Source organism: Lactuca virosa, chromosome 3, assembly GCF_052849685.1.
Source record: "Lactuca virosa cultivar CGN04683 chromosome 3, Lactuca_virosa_CGN04683_v6, whole genome shotgun sequence".
Lineage (NCBI taxonomy): Eukaryota > Viridiplantae > Streptophyta > Magnoliopsida > Asterales > Asteraceae > Lactuca > Lactuca virosa.
Genome location: NC_136428.1, coordinates 439,416,390 through 439,427,716, shown reverse-complemented (window position 1 = coordinate 439,427,716; position 11,327 = coordinate 439,416,390). Strand labels below are relative to the sequence as shown.

At 34.4% G+C, this 11,327-nt stretch overlaps 2 protein-coding genes across 3 annotated transcripts; one reads left to right on the top strand and one right to left on the bottom strand.

Moving 5' to 3' along the window:
• The first annotated feature begins 340 nt into the window (after positions 1-340).
• LOC145167893 (PP2A regulatory subunit TAP46-like) lies at positions 341-3,453 on the top strand. 2 transcript variants are annotated; one of them, XR_013741501.1, is made up of 11 exons: positions 341-620; positions 932-1,040; positions 1,147-1,269; positions 1,497-1,583; positions 1,673-1,759; positions 1,836-2,021; positions 2,101-2,136; positions 2,212-2,283; positions 2,361-2,650; positions 2,919-3,231; positions 3,355-3,453. XR_013741501.1 is itself a non-coding variant. In XM_079087159.1 (10 exons), the coding sequence occupies exons 2-10, from the start codon at positions 945-947 to the stop codon at positions 3,169-3,171; spliced, it is 1,230 nt and encodes a 409-aa protein (XP_078943285.1). In that variant the 5' UTR covers positions 341-620; positions 932-944; the 3' UTR covers positions 3,172-3,308. The 2 variants fall into 2 exon arrangements, 1 of the variants encoding a protein (XP_078943285.1); XM_079087159.1 differs by lacking the exon at positions 3,355-3,453 and having other exon boundaries at positions 2,919-3,308.
• Positions 3,454-8,961: 5,508 nt separating this feature from the next.
• Positions 8,962-10,461, bottom strand: LOC145167894 (abscisic acid receptor PYL9-like). Its single transcript, XM_079087160.1, has 3 exons — positions 10,199-10,461; positions 9,488-9,703; positions 8,962-9,401 (listed from the first exon to the last, which is right to left on the bottom strand). The coding sequence occupies exons 1-3, from the start codon at positions 10,298-10,300 to the stop codon at positions 9,195-9,197; spliced, it is 525 nt and encodes a 174-aa protein (XP_078943286.1). The 5' UTR covers positions 10,301-10,461; the 3' UTR covers positions 8,962-9,194.
• Positions 10,462-11,327: the final 866 nt, after the last annotated feature.

The following is an 11,327-nucleotide window of genomic DNA, read 5'->3' as shown; positions in this document are numbered from 1 at the left end:
AAAATCGAGAGAGGGAGAGAGAGAGAGAGAGAGAGAGAGAGAGAGAGAGAGATGTGGGCCCTCTCATTTTTTTAATAATTAAAATGAATAAATAATTATTAAATTAAAAAAATGAATTTAAAAATGGAAAATAAATACCCCAAGGGTATTACAGTCATTTCACTATTCATAAGGACCAAAAACGCAACGAAACTAGCTCAAAAGGATCACCAATCCAAAAAAATCGTGGTTTGGACTAAAACCCAAAAAAAATGTCTGGACCATTTTTGCAATTTTGTCTAAATTTAATGATTTTCTTGAATCTTGACAAATATCTTTGCTTTTAACCTCCATCTTTACCATTACACCCTCCATTTCTTCATCGCCTCCTGCTTCCATCGATCCCTCCCATCACCTTCCTCAGATCACTCCGTCGCATCGACCACCCGTCCACCACCAACGTTAACCTGCATCGACTTTGCAAATTTATTATTCTATCAGTGCTTTTTTCGGATTATTTACAGTGGCAAGCATCGACCACAATTATTTCATCGCCTCCTCTTTCCATCGTAACCTCATCATCTTCCTCAGCTTACTACGCCGCATCCACCACCACCACCGTTAACCTCCGCATCGACCAGGTAAATTTCATTCTCTCAGTACTTTTTTTTTCGTTTTAATTACAGTGGACAGATCATTTTGTATGAGCTTGGACTTGTTTTTATTGGCATTACTACAGGTCATTTGATTGAATTGCTTGAAATTTTTTGTTTTTTCATTTTCCTAAAGCTCTTACTCTTGCTGTTCTCTAATCTCTACTGGTTGGAGGTTATGTGGCTATTTTATATAGATGCAAAGCAACCGTTTGATGAAATGTCTGAAAGAAATTACAAAAAGATAGTTTTCTTTTGTCATGAATTTTGTTTTCTCAAGTTTCATTGGGTTGCAACAGTTTGAGATCGACGATGGTTTCGCTCAAAATGGAAGACATGTCTCTGCCTACACTCTTCGAGCAGGCTCATAAAATTCACCTTCTCGCAACTGATTCTGCCGTTGACAAGGTGTGTATGTATGTGTGTATTCATACATATATCTTCTTCTTCTTCTTGTTCATATACATGTATGTGTATATTGTGTTATGGGATCATAATTTATTGTTATTTATAGGAGACATTGAGAAAGGGTTGCGAAGCATTACAACAGTGCGAGGAAATGATTAGCAAATTAGGGTTATTTTCAGCTAACGAGACTAAGGAAGATATCAGTACTACAAATCTCAAATATATTCTGGTAAATACTAGTTTGTATCATTATCATCATCATTACCCTGTTTGTTCTTCATATAGAACTTATGTGCTTGTGCTGTTTTGTTATTTGGTAGATTTTATGTCATATTCTTTAAAGTTAGCTTCATGCGTTGTTGGATCAATGATACAACTTAGTCTCTTTGTTTTGTTGTTTATCAATCAACACGATGAAAAAGATAGGGTTTTGAAGTTGGGTTGTTATGGGAACAGGTGCCATTTTATATTGCTGAATTGATAGAGAAAAGTGGGCATGATGACAGGATTGAAAATTTGAAGGTTTCACAGTCTAAGATAAAGGTATTGCTGTTATCAATTGAAGATATGTATATACTATATACAAATACATAATGCATACACACACAACACAGCTAACTTTGAATGTATAGGAATTTCTTGCATTCTGTGATGCAATGGAGCTTGTACCTGAAGATGAATTGGAAACACATAGTGTTGTAGATAGAAGGGCTAAGAAGGTAATATAGCTTTATCTCCTACTAATTAAGTAAGTAATTCTTTTAGAAATATTAAGGTTTAGTTGGGTGATTGTAGATTGCTAGGTTTAAGAGGCAACGAGCTGCAGAGTCAAAGCTATTAGAATTAAAGGAACGCAAAGAACGACGTGGGCGTTCAACTAAAGCTGCAGCCCCCCTTTCTACATCTACTCCTCCCCCTGGAGATGATGATGATGATGATGATGATGATGATGATGTACTTGATGATGATGAGGAAAGGGAGGTGGGTTTTAGACACATTTTCAGTTCCTGAATGCACTTGATTGATTATGTTAACGTTTGAAATTTTGTATAATTTGTAGGCATGGCTAACAACAATCTCATTGGCTATCTGCAAGGTTAGTGTCATGTGATGTGGTGAAACAGATTTTTGCTTCAATTTGTTTTTCACACCTTTTCACTTTCTGTTATAGGCTCTTGATCTGATCGAAATGCTGAAGAAAGAGGAGGAGATGCTTTCTGCAATAAAGGAAAAGCAAGCGCAGGTACGGAGGAATATTTCCCAAAAAGATAAAATCTCCATCTTTTTTTGTTGATGTATTAATATTATTGTTATTTGTAGGAAGGAGGTATTGAAATTTCGGAGGCTATTCTGGAGGAACGTGCGAAAACCGTACAAGACTGGCATCGAAACGCTGCTGCTCGTGCTCGATACATGAAACCAGCAACACCGATAACATGTGCTACTTTTGCTCAGGATGTTTTGGAGGGAAGAGCAAATGTATCACAGCCACACGATCATAAACACCAACAACCACTCTTGTTTGGGCCTGCTAGTCTCGTGGGTGGTGGAAGTCTTCTAACAAATGATAGGGAAAGGATTGCTGCCCAAGTTTTCCAACCTGGTCACAGGTATCATCACTCTCTAAAAGTCTCATGTCACTTCTAAAAAAAACGTTTTAATCAATAAGGGTTTGTTTGATAGTTGCTGATTGTGATTCAGTCAGACTCAGTCTCTTATCACTTATTAGACCGAATCTGAGGCTTCTAATTGTGATATCAAACGGTCTGAATCTAACCAACAAGCTTTTTACCAGACTAAGTAAGGCATATCAAACAACCACTTAGAATAATGTGATTTTATATGAATAATGATTGATGGTGTGTGTTGGGTTTTAAGATTGCCAACAATGAGCATAGAAGAAGCTGGGATGAAGGAGATGGAGATGATGAATAAATGGCAAGAGAGGACTGCGAAGATGATAGAGGAAGCAAATTCTTCGTGGCATAACGACAAGTGGAAGCCGAGAGCAGGTGGTGGAGATGATGAAGATGAAGATGATGATGATGAGGACAGGGCAAGGGCTTTTGATGATTGGAAAGATGACAACCCTCGAGGTGCGGGAAATTCAAAGCTAACTCCTTGTGGCTGATGTGTCGCCGTGTCATTGGATGAGGTTACTTTTCTGTAGAATGATGAAGAGATAAACAGTGTAAGAGATTATGATGCATCACAAACTTGTATTTTCAAAACTGCTTTTTTAAATAGCCATATGTTTTTTTTTTTTTATGTTAGATTTGCAATAAGTAGTTATATGGTTGAAATTGATAAGCAGATGACGAAGTTGAAATGGGAAAAGGAAATACTGCAGATTGAAGAACCATTCTTGGCAAATATTTTTGAATTTAAGAAGTAGCAAGATTTTGTAAAACAATCATGTACCCATTTTAATTCAACATCCTTAATTAATTGTATTCAACACAAATTGGTCCAACAACCATCAAATCTTTAAATTCTTAATTCAAGAAAGATAGCTTGTATGAAATTAACGAAATTCTGTCGGTCTCCGACTATTCTTCAGCAACTCAAGGAGATCAACACCAAATCATAACTCTTTCCTTGGAAATACATGTCTACTTACGATTTTAGTTTGATGTTCATTAAAATTGTAGGTCTGAATACGTGAGTTTATAGTTTAAGATAATCATGCGTTCTTATTCTCTTAACAAAAAGATTTACATGGGATTTAGAAAGGGCATACAATGCAAAGTAAACAACGGAATTTTAAGGGGGAAGTAGATCTCGCATTCAGAGGGTGGATGAGAACAAGAAAATAAAAAGAACAAATATAGCCAAGTTTTGTGAACTTTCCAAAATAAATTATAGATTGATCCATATACGATATACCCATGAAAATAATAGATGGGCCTTAACAAGCTGCGATTTCGTCACTTGAAATTTTGATCCATATAGTATATAACTTTTTTTTCTTCCGAATTTTGTTTCCTCTATAAATTCTCATATACAATTTCCTTACTCAAGTGAGATTGTAAATACATAACCTTATCCATTAAACACTTTTACAATCTTAAGTAAATCTCAAATGAGATTTTGGAGAGGAAACCACAGTTGTCATATGCGATGTAATAATGCCAAAATGGAAAAAAAAATGTTTATACTTTTGACAAAATCGCAACCCAAATAACAAAGTCGTAGTCCAATTAATGAAATTGTAGCTTGTGAAGGTAATCTGCAACTTCGATGGCTATGGGTAATTCCTTACTTTTTTTGGTTATTTTTAAGAAAAAAATTTAGAAAACTATGTCAAATTTATATTTTCTCATAAAACAATTGTCGCATAATGACTTAAAAAGTGTAATATATTTTTCAATTTGTATATATTTGGTCACTGAGTTTTTTTCGTCCATATTTACATGTTCAAGTTGTTTAAACTGTACACTTTCATTTCTTATGACCGGTTACCCAGGTAAGCCGAAAAAAATGACTTAACAGGGTAATATATTTCTCACTTTGTACACATTTAATCCTTAATATTTTTGTGTTGCAAAATAAGTTCTTGTTGTTTTTGTACACATTCATACTTATGACCGTTTTCTTCAGGTCTTGCTCACGATATGTTACGTGAGACAATCATTAATGAGGTGTTCAGGGCTATTGATGCTTATGGCCACCGCGACCTCAGTTAATTGGTTGTTTAGGTCTTGTGGTTTGAGACAATCATTAACTTCTTCATTCGATCTCGTATTTTAATGATTTTTATATCCATGCATTCGTATTGGAATCTACTACAACTTTCATTTAGATTACTCTTGTTAAAAACTAATATAATTTTACTTACAATCTTTATATCCATATATTCTTTATGATTGTATGTATGAACGTTTTTATATTTACAGTCCAACGAAATCATGAATAACGCGTGTATATAAAGATTGTAAGTAAAAATATATTACTTTAGATTACTCCAGTTATTAGCGTAGGATGTTGTGAGCAACACCTAATGAATAATTGTCCCACGTAGGATGTCGTGAGCAAAACCTGAATGAACCGGTCATAAGTATTGAATATATACAAAAACAACAAAGACTTATTTTGCAACAAAAAAAAATATTAATGACTAAATGTGTACAAAGTGAGTGATATATTACCCTATTAAATATTTTTTTCCGACTTATCTGGAGTAGCCGGTCATAATGACTGAATGTCCGCAGTTTAAACAAGTTGAAGAGGTAAATATGGACGAAAAAAACTCAGTGACTAAATGTGTATAAATCAAAAAATCTATTACATTTTTAAATCATTATCCCAAAAAACAATTATCATACTTGATAAAGAGTTGTAGGTTTGTACATAAGTTTTTCTTTATATCGAATGCATTTTGTATTTTTAAGAAAATTTAACAATTTTTTTCAGAACGGCTTTTGTCCACCGTGAGACTTGAACCTCGATCATTTGAAAGAGTGGCACATTTCCAACATACCTGATATACCTAATTTCGTTGGGCTACAAACATTTTGATAAAATCAACATTTTTTTAACTTACTAGTAGAGTGTGGTCAAGATTGCCGTTAATAAAAAAAAATACATCTTTTAGTCGCATTAAAAAAATGTTCTTCAATTTTCCATGTTACGACGAAGGGGAAATAGACAAAAAATCATTATATTATTGAAGATTTTCTTTTTCATCACAACTTCATCTATTTATTTATTTATTTTATAGTATAAATTTGTCACTTTTTTTCGATTTTCAATTATAAAATTTTAACATTTCATAGGTCACTATCCGATTAGCACGAGTCGACATTATCTTATTATGTAGTGCTTATGTTGCAAGTTGGTTTTACTTCAAAAAGAAAATTTTAAGGGATGCTCGGATGAGACATAAACCCACATCCTCCATCTCGTCCAAACACCAAGTAGGCAAGACATGGCCACTTAACAATGCATGTTTTTGATGAATAACGCTTACCAACGTATTTATATAAAAATCGATATATGCTTCAACTATGTTTTTATAGTTATATGTTACTTTTGCAAATCTTTTTATTATAAAACAAGTAGTGTTTTGAAAGATCGATGGGTTGAAGATATATCTGTTGGTTTGTTTTAATAAAAAAACATAACAACGATCCGTGAATGGCAAAGTAACCTAGATATTCTTGGTAAATCATTAACCAACGTAAACAAACGACCAAATTTTCAATTCAATTATAACATGAGAAATGATTGTACATACCAATTTTTTTTCCGTACACAACAATTTATATTTTATAGAGACAAAACTGCAAAATTGATCCCTGTGGTATTCAAAAAACTTTGGATAGGGTCTAAAAAGTTTTTAACTTATATGAAATGTCCAAAATCAAGAATATCCTGTGATTTTAGTCCAAAAAATGTTGAAAGGACTATTTTGCCTTTCTCATTTCTTTTTTGTATTTTTATATTTATTTTAATACCTTATTAGTTAAAAAACAAACAAATGAAAAATAAAAAATATTTCGGGTCCACCCCACTAGCAGGTTCTCTCTCTCTCTCTCTCTCTCTCTCTCATCTTCTTCCTCTCATCCTTTCTTCTTTCACACACAAACAAATACCGACCCATCACCATCGGCCACCACTCTTCGCCACCACCACCACCATTTATTCTATCTTTACCTCTCTCTTATCTCTCATACATACATACCAAAGAAAACAAAAATATAAAAAAAACCTTTAAATCCAGAAATCAACATCAGGCCACATTCAGCAAAAAAAACTTTGGATCTGAAGTTGTGATATGCCGATGGTGGTGCTCGTCGATTCTCAGGAGGTTGCAGATACATCGACCATCCATCTTCCCTCTTTGTTACAGCCACCATCGCTTGAAACCCTAAACGTCGTCGCCATCAGTGAGCTGGAACAACATTGTTGGAGAAGGAGAGAGACATGCAGCTCAATCATTGTCTTCATCGAGTTGTAGATCGGAGAGATGGTTGTTTTGGAAATCAATTCTCGATCGAAATCCAAAATGGTTCCAGAAATCAATTCTTGATCGAAATCAAAGGAAGTGAGAAGTAGGGAGGGATAGCATGTGGGTGCATCAAATAACGTCCAATGAGTAGGTTTCTTCTCGGCGGCTCACGGGCCTTCTGAGGCGTTGAGGTGGTGGTTATATGTTCTTGAGTGGGTAATGTAGTGATGTTTGACACATTTGGGTTGATTTACTCTGGTGAAGCGATGGAGATGATGAGGATGTTTCCGGTAAGGGTTGTGGTGGATGAGGGTGGTTGGCGGTGGAGTTCATCGGTGAAATCGATGTTGTTGGGTAGAGTATTCAACTACACACTTGCATATCGATTATGGAGTGTGTGTTCATCATCGGTTGTATTTGTATGTGGAGTGTGTGTGCGAGAGTTCTTTTTGGAGAGAGAGAGAGAGAGAGAGAGAGAGAGAGAGAGAGAGAGAGAGAGAGAGAGAGAGAGGGCCCAATTCTTTCATTTTCAATTTTCAATTAATAAATTATTAAAGAAAATATTATAAAAATACAAAAAAAGAAATAAAAAGGGCAAAACAGTCTTTTCAAGTCCTCCAAGGACCAAAACCAAAGGAAATTTTTAAGTTTGGACCTTCCATGCAAGTTGAAAACTTTTTGGACCTTATCCAAAGTTTTTTGAATACCACAGGGACCAATTTTACAGTTTTGTCTTTTATAGAGTTGTACAAAACATTTTAAAGCATTAATTGTTGTATATGGAGAAAAAGTGTTGTGTACGAATCAAATCCCTTATCACATGGATGTGTTTGTTTGGACTGTGGCGAAACAAGGAGGCATGAGTTGAGTCAGCCAATTGGTCAACGGCTGGAGAACGCATTGGTTTCTGATCTTGATGTTGATTTGGTTCAAGAACTCATAAAGATCTTCAAGATGCAAGATTAGGCTGTTGATCATGGTTCCGAGCATGGCTTTCTAGATGTCTAATGTGTTGACCCTTCTTCCAAAGTCAAAATAGTCAAGCTCATCCATAGCTACCTTGCTGAAATCTCCCCTCAAATTCATGTGGTATCGCGTGGGATTGAATTCAATCACTATCATATTAAGCTTTAGATAGTTATTGTTGTTTGTGCAATTCTAATTTAGAGTTAACTAATGGAATTTATGATTATTCCTCTATTATGGAAGAAAATTGTGTTTTGTAGGTTTTTAAGCTTAACTATGGTATGGTTGGCCTCTTAATAAATACAGAAAATAATAAACAAAAGTTACAAAACAATAAATGGGAGGGTAAAATGGCCATTTCACATAAATTTAACAATATGTTTGAGTTTGAAACTATAAAGATAAGTTGTAGTAATTTTTTAAAAGTTAGTACTCAAACTGCCAAAATTATATCGTCATGACATATTGACATTTATATACAATTTTTTTGGTAAAGCGTTGATAGTGATATACTTAAAAGATCCACCCAAGTCGACATCAACAAACAACTTAAAGATCATATAGTGGAAAATTTTAGGTTTCACCATGTTTTTGCTTCTTATTTACACGCGGAAATCACTATAAAATAATAAAATTAAATTCACTCGTACTTTTCTATTGCACCCCTTTTCAGTTTAACTTTTTTATATTGTATGTATTCAATTATATGATTACTAAATTCAACCAAATGATCAAACTCTCTTTAGGTTTTAATATATATATATATATATATATATATATATATATATATATATATATATATATATATATATATATATATAATTTTTCCAATATGTTTACGTACGCCATCATGTATAAATGCAGTACAGTCGAGTTCCACCTAAACACGAAAACTGAAGTCACTGGTGCCTTCTAGACTTCTCGTGCAATGCTGGCCCACCAAATATTATCAATAACAAGTATCGAAAATTAAATTAAAATCGAAAATACTCAAATAGCAATAGATTTTGCATAAAAAGTAAAAACACCACCATATATTATTATTATTTATAACAAATATTAGCATCAACTACCAAATGTTCACAGACCTTCACCAATGTTCTGCAAACAATGAGCTGCTTCTTTTTCTACTATATTTACATAACTTAATGCAGAAAATGCTTCAATTTAAAAAAAAAAAGTTTAAATGCAATGAGACACTAACACTAACACTTTTATTAAGACCACAAGATGTTTGGCTACCCTCTCTGGTCCTCCTGCACAGCCATCCGTTCAGACACTTCTGAAAGAGAGTTAAGATTGCAGTTAATCAACGCCTTCACAAAGTAACACGTGTCATCCTTTGTGTTTCCATCAGGAATGTCAACCACAAATGACTCAATCACTAATGTTCCTGATCTTCCTTCTATTATCTCTGGATGAACAGTCAGAATTGAGGAATAATTCTGCAAAAGTTTCAGAAAAAATGAATATTTGGATAACATAAAAAATTGGAGATTCTGAGATTGAGAATTTGATTTTAATGATATACCTTTAGTCTGTGGTCACCACCAACGATTTTGATGCCAAGGATGTGTTCGTTATCATCAAGAAGTTCTAACCTTTCAGTACTGGTGGTGGCAGGAAGCCCTGATTTGACATTCACTTGTCGAACACTGCCTATGTTAAGATCCCCATGCATAGTACACCTGCTCACAAAAGGCTTATACTTTTGAGGTTGATCAAATCTCCTAACTAACGACCAAACCTGAAAAAGAAAATCGAATGAAACTGTTAAAGAACAGAGGTTGATACTTGATTAATTGAAATACTTTGTGAGAGAGAGAGAGAGAGAGAGAGAGAGAGATATTCTAAATTGAAGCAAATGGAATGTTTCAGATCTGTGTGTTAAGTGATATGAAGCTGTGTAAATCATGAAAACAGGTACTAGAAATGTTGATTTCTTTTTTCAACACTGATTTTGAGATCAAAAGTATACATATCAGTATATCGCTGTTGATGCAGTAGCAAACTTGTAGGATTAACCACAGAAGCTTTTAAAATCATATGGTGATTTATTAGTAACAAAATTCATGTCAATTTCTCATTCTTAGGGTACTTAAAAGTAGAAGGTCTAGTATAAGCTCTGATCCACTATGGAACTGATTGAATTCAACTAAAAATAAACACCAAACACAAACATGTCAGATTGAATCGAAACATAAAGTAATAAGAATAGGGAAGAGAAAGGGCGAGAGATTACGATATCAACAGGAGCTCTGATGTGTTTAACGACAACAGAAATGCACTGTTCATCGTTAGGGTTATGCCTGTGGTGTCTTCGTATGTAGTAAGCTGCTTCCATTGTTGATTAATCTATCTTGCTGTTGATTTCAGTTCTTGAATTGAAAGCAGAATTCGAATAATTAGAAAAGACTTTTTTATGATATGATCAAGAATCAGGACAACTGGTAGTGTTTTTTTTCCACTTTGCTTTTAAAGAACAAAGATAGGAAATTTGTGAACGGAGATACGCTATTGCCTATGACCCACACTCGAACAAATAGCCAACAAAGAAACCCGACCCGAACTGCTTCATCAGGTCATCAAATGGATGGTATTAACTTGAGGCAAAAAAAACTTTCGATATTTGTCATGAATGTACGGTTTTACCCCTAAGTCTGTTTTTATAGGGATTATGATACAAATAGACATATTTTGGGATGTTTTCCAAAATATATATATACATGAAAATGCTCTTTCCACGTATAGACATGGATTTCACAGAGCTACCTCCGAAAGCTCTGCAAAATGAACATATGCTCTGAGGAATCGTTATGGCATAAAAAAAAAAGCTGAAGCATAGTTCCGCAGAGCTCCTTCTGAGCAATGAACACTGAAAACCAGTTCTGCTGAGCTCCTTCCGATGATTTGATCCGTCAACTTTACGCATATTTCTCTCCTAAATTAACCATATGACCATTCCGCGGAGGGTACCCTAATTCTACGGAGACCATGGAGGCACCTCCGTGGAATGCATGTCTATTTGTGGAAACACTTTTTATATCTATATTTTGAAAAGTACCCATAAAAAATGTCTAGTTGGGTCATAATCACATTTTTATATCTATTAATATTCTTATAAAAAAGAAAAAACATCATAAATGGTCCCTGTGGTTTCCCAAAATCTGAAGTTTAGTCCCCGTGGTTTAAACATCTTAGATGGTCTCTGTGCTTTCAAAACTTTTGACGATTGGTCCTTATTGCTAACTCCATTAAGTTTTGTCCATTAACTGAAGGGCAATTTCGTCATTTCACTACTACAGGGACCATTTATGATGTTTTCACTTATTGCTCTCTCTCTCTCTCTCCAAACGCAACTTTGACCTACA

Bases quoted from the DNA above. Each gene is read 5' to 3' on its own strand.
- LOC145167893 (XM_079087159.1), top strand. From the start codon at position 945: ATGGTTTCGCTCAAAATGGAAGACATGTCTCTGCCTACACTCTTCGAG. The intron at 1,041-1,146 runs GTGTGTATGTAT...TGTTATTTATAG, and splicing joins CTGATTCTGCCGTTGACAAG to GAGACATTGAGAAAGGGTTG. The intron at 1,760-1,835 runs GTAATATAGCTT...GGGTGATTGTAG, and splicing joins TAGATAGAAGGGCTAAGAAG to ATTGCTAGGTTTAAGAGGCA.
- LOC145167894 (XM_079087160.1), bottom strand. From the start codon at position 10,300: ATGGAAGCAGCTTACTACATACGAAGACACCACAGGCATAACCCTAAC. The intron at 9,704-10,198 runs GTAATCTCTCGC...TTTCTTTTTCAG, and splicing joins TCAGAGCTCCTGTTGATATC to GTTTGGTCGTTAGTTAGGAG. The intron at 9,402-9,487 runs GTATATCATTAA...AAACTTTTGCAG, and splicing joins GTGGTGACCACAGACTAAAG to AATTATTCCTCAATTCTGAC.